The sequence below is a fragment of the Oculina patagonica genome, unplaced genomic scaffold (assembly GCF_052425735.1).
Source record: "Oculina patagonica isolate OP01 unplaced genomic scaffold, crgOcupat unplaced11, whole genome shotgun sequence".
Classification (NCBI taxonomy): domain Eukaryota; kingdom Metazoa; phylum Cnidaria; class Anthozoa; order Scleractinia; family Oculinidae; genus Oculina; species Oculina patagonica.
In genome coordinates this window covers 62,331-65,994 of record NW_027557083.1, presented here as the reverse complement: position 1 = coordinate 65,994, position 3,664 = coordinate 62,331, and the positions used below count along the sequence as shown (strand labels likewise).

General features: G+C 38.3%; 1 protein-coding gene across 2 annotated transcripts; it reads left to right on the top strand.

Annotated features, from left to right (window-relative positions):
- The first annotated feature begins 573 nt into the window (after positions 1 to 573).
- LOC144639595 (caspase-3-like) lies at positions 574 to 3,412 on the top strand. 2 transcript variants are annotated; one of them, XM_078498882.1, is made up of 3 exons: positions 574 to 682; positions 965 to 1,554; positions 2,521 to 3,412. In XM_078498882.1, exons 2-3 carry the CDS (start codon positions 1,012 to 1,014, stop codon positions 2,680 to 2,682), a joined length of 705 nt encoding a protein of 234 aa, XP_078355008.1. In that variant the 5' UTR covers positions 574 to 682; positions 965 to 1,011; the 3' UTR covers positions 2,683 to 3,412. The 2 variants fall into 2 exon arrangements, with proteins under 2 accessions (XP_078355008.1, XP_078355006.1); XM_078498880.1 differs by lacking the exon at positions 574 to 682 and having other exon boundaries at positions 763 to 1,554.
- The last annotated feature ends 252 nt before the right edge of the window (positions 3,413 to 3,664 follow it).

Below are 3,664 nucleotides of genomic sequence, written 5' to 3'. Positions count from 1 at the left end.
CTCCGAAATCGGCCAAAAGCTTGGACAGGTATACTGGAAAAACACATTTTTTCACAAAAAAATGATTCAAAATCCCACACGGGTGTAAGCACGTTTTAGGCACATCATCAGCTACTAGTAAAGTGCCAGAATATAAGGGATGTATAGCGAGTTAAACTTAACGAGTAAATTCTAAGTTTTATCAAAATAAGTTGGAAGCAAAATTACATTAAACGAGACAGTTCAGCGGGTCGTTATTTATGGTTTAGTTTTAAATATTTGAGAATAATAATTTATTTGTTTGTGGACTGTCGTCTGCTAACCCGCTGACCCACTCAATCGGCTCATCCGATAAAGCGCTATGGTGTTAACTTTGATAAGTTATTAATTTATTTATGCCAATTAATTCGTTATTCTAATGAAGGAGGTAGGGAGGTGCGGAGCACCTGACTGTGTCCACCAGGTAAAACGCGGAGTATATCTACGTTACTTTTATTTGTAGATAACTCAGTATAGTTCATTTTTGTTTCAAAAATGCTATGCCCTCTTTGTGGTACTATTTTTCTAGCACTACACTTTTGAGCTTATCACAAGCGCTGAAGGTTAGTCCCACGAATATTTTTTTTCCTGAATTTAACAGAACATGCATGGCAAGTGAACAAGCATGGGAACAATCTTAGCAGCAGCACTGACAAGCTTACAGGTTCGCCAGCTGAAGGTGGCTTTCATATTTACAATGGGAAAATTTGTTGTTGAAAGAATACTGAAGGAATTAAAATGCTTGGTGGTCATAGCTCCAAATAACGGTCATAGCTTGCAATAACGTTTGATCGAGAGCAAACAACACCATGTTATATTTCGCCAAAAAGGGTCTTAAAGCTTGGTGGTCATATCGTTAGCCTGCCCCAGAATTTACTCACAATGGAAAAATGTTTGTGACCGTATTGTACGACCTCAACAGTTGTTTGACTCTTCTTTCTTTTAGAAACATCTGCACTACCCTGCTACAAATTGAACAGTCGTCCGCGTGGTATGTGTGTTATAATCAACAATATAAACTTCCATGACAAGACATTGACTCGCGAGGGCGCTTACTTGGACCAATTAAGGCTTAGAAATCTTTTCAGTGAGCTCTATTTCACTGTGTTTGTACTAAACGATCTCAGACGTGATGAAATGCTGAAGGCAGCAGCCGACTTCGCAGCGAAGGATCATAGCCACTTTGACGCCTTTGTATTTGTTGTCATGTCCCACGGTGATGAACGAGATGTCATTTATGGTGTGGACGAAAGAAAGACAACAATTGAAGATTTGATGTCCGAGTTCAAGGCACCCAACTGCCCAACACTTAGAAACAAACCCAAGCTGTTTTTTATCCAAACATGTAGAGGGCCAAAGGAAGAAAGCAGTTCGGCAACCACTGGTAATTCTGACTGGTGCATGGAAGCATTTTCTCCCGACTCTACCCTCCCAAGAAGTGTGTGTCCACAAGAAGCAGACTTCTTGTTATCTTTTTCTACGGCGCCTGGTTACAAGGCTTGGAGGAATCCACAGAGTGGGTCCCAGTTCATTCAAGTAAGTTTGAATACTTTTTTATTTTAATACGGAAACATACTCTTTTAGCAGTTTTTGTTACCTTTTTGAGTACAGTTTAATTTACAAGAAAAGGGGCCCTAATGACTTATATAATACTGACGATTTAGATCTTTTCTAGCCGAATTCCAAAGATTGTATTTCTGTGTTGTTTTTATCTAAATAAGATAACTCAAGAGCGTACAATTTGCTAACCAAAAAACTTTAAAATCTCAGCAAAGACCTCGTTGGTGGAAAGCGAGGTGGCCTAATGGTAAGCGCTGGACTCTGGATCGATCAGTCCGGGTTCGAGCCCTGACCGTTCTTACTGTGTTGTGTTTTTTAGCAAGACACTTGTTGATCCTGCGATGGAGAAGCATCCCATCCAGGGGGGGGGGGAGGGGGGAGAAGGGAGAAAGACTACTCCTACAATTCCTAATTCCTGTCTGGTTATTGTATCACAGTGGTCAAAAGTCACGCGCGAGCGCAGTTCCTGTGCAATTTCCGACAAAATTATCCATACAAAGTCTTAAATTTTCCGAAGGATTTCGCTTAAATCCAAAAGTTAACGCCGTCCCTGGATAGTTAAGGTTTATGCACTGCTTATGGATGGGAAATTTGATAATTGATCTCCACTGAGTTTCTCAGCTTGAAAGTTTTTACAAAAGTTTGCACACTTTCGAGTCAAATTCTTAGAAAAGTTCAAGGCGCCGAAAAAAAGGAATGACGTCATTTTTTGCGTTTGACCGCTGTGAAGGTTATTGTAGTGTTTCACGAGCAGTGAAACCTGTGAAACTTCCGGATTGAACCAACGTACAACATAAAACAAACAGTTTTAACGTAATGCACAAAACCATGTGCTCCTCTTAATACCCATTATCCTTTTCGGCCCATCAGTAACATCATCCATACTACAACTGTTGGTCTAATAAGACGATTTAATTTTTTTCTTTTCTGTTCGAACATCAGACTTTGGTTGAGGTGATAAGAAAACGCCATTTTCATGATCACTTGCTCGACATGTTGACCGAAGTCAACAGGCTTGTAGTGGAAAGAGGCCAAACAGCAGCAGGTTCAGGAGTTCAAGTTCCGGCTCCTGTCCACACACTGCGTGCAAAGCTGTATCTGTGAGAACTCAGAGGAGAAACTCATGACGACATGCAGAATCAATCGAGATACCAGTGTATTTTTAAATGGGTATTTCGTGCCGTATTATACATTTTTTTGTAGGCTTGAATCTATACTACAGCGTTGCCAAAGAACTAAGAGTTTTAAGGAAATGGAGAAAAATGAGCGAAAGTTAGGACAGAAATGATTTTTTTGATAGGTTTGATATCAGTACTAGTATGGTACAAAACGAGGTTTAAAGCCAAAATGTGCTTTCAAGTCATAGGAAGCCCAAAATAATGTTCTGTAAAACAGCAAAACACTTCATTGTAGATTATAAAAGATTCTAAATTATCAAAATTATTCAAGATTCGCATACTTGACTAAGCTCCTTTAAAAGTCGAATTCTTGAGTTGTAATGTAACTATTAGATTGTAAGGAATTTTGCTGTTTTCTGTAGTGTTTTTCCCTAACTGCGTCATGCAGTAACAAAAAGGTATTATAATGACCATAGGATAACTGCTATGGTGGTTTGTAGTAAGTGGTTTCACCCGATGATAATACAGAGATTTTCAGTACACTTAGAATTTGAATTTAAATGCTAGAATAATAATTGAATAATGCTATGGTTTGTGGGAAATTTATTGTCTTTATTCTGTTTTTGAATATAAGAAGAGATTTTTTTCTTTTAACAAATTAATTTACAAAGTAAGACTCTACGAAAATAGTTGCTCCATTGTAAGTTCCATGTGTTTTAAAATAAAGATTGTAACTCCATAATTGGTTAAATTTTGTCTCCATGAACATTTATTCGTTTGTCTCACGATGTTGCCGCTTTGAGGTGTTAATCGCACCGTTTCGACTTCTAGTCTTCATTGTCTTCTTTGTCTGTATTGTTATTATAAGACTGCTGAAGTCACGTCGTTATTATTTATAAGACCTTTTGAAAATAGCTTACTTTGAAAAAGAGTGATATAGCCTGGGCCGAAAGTAACCACTGAGAAGG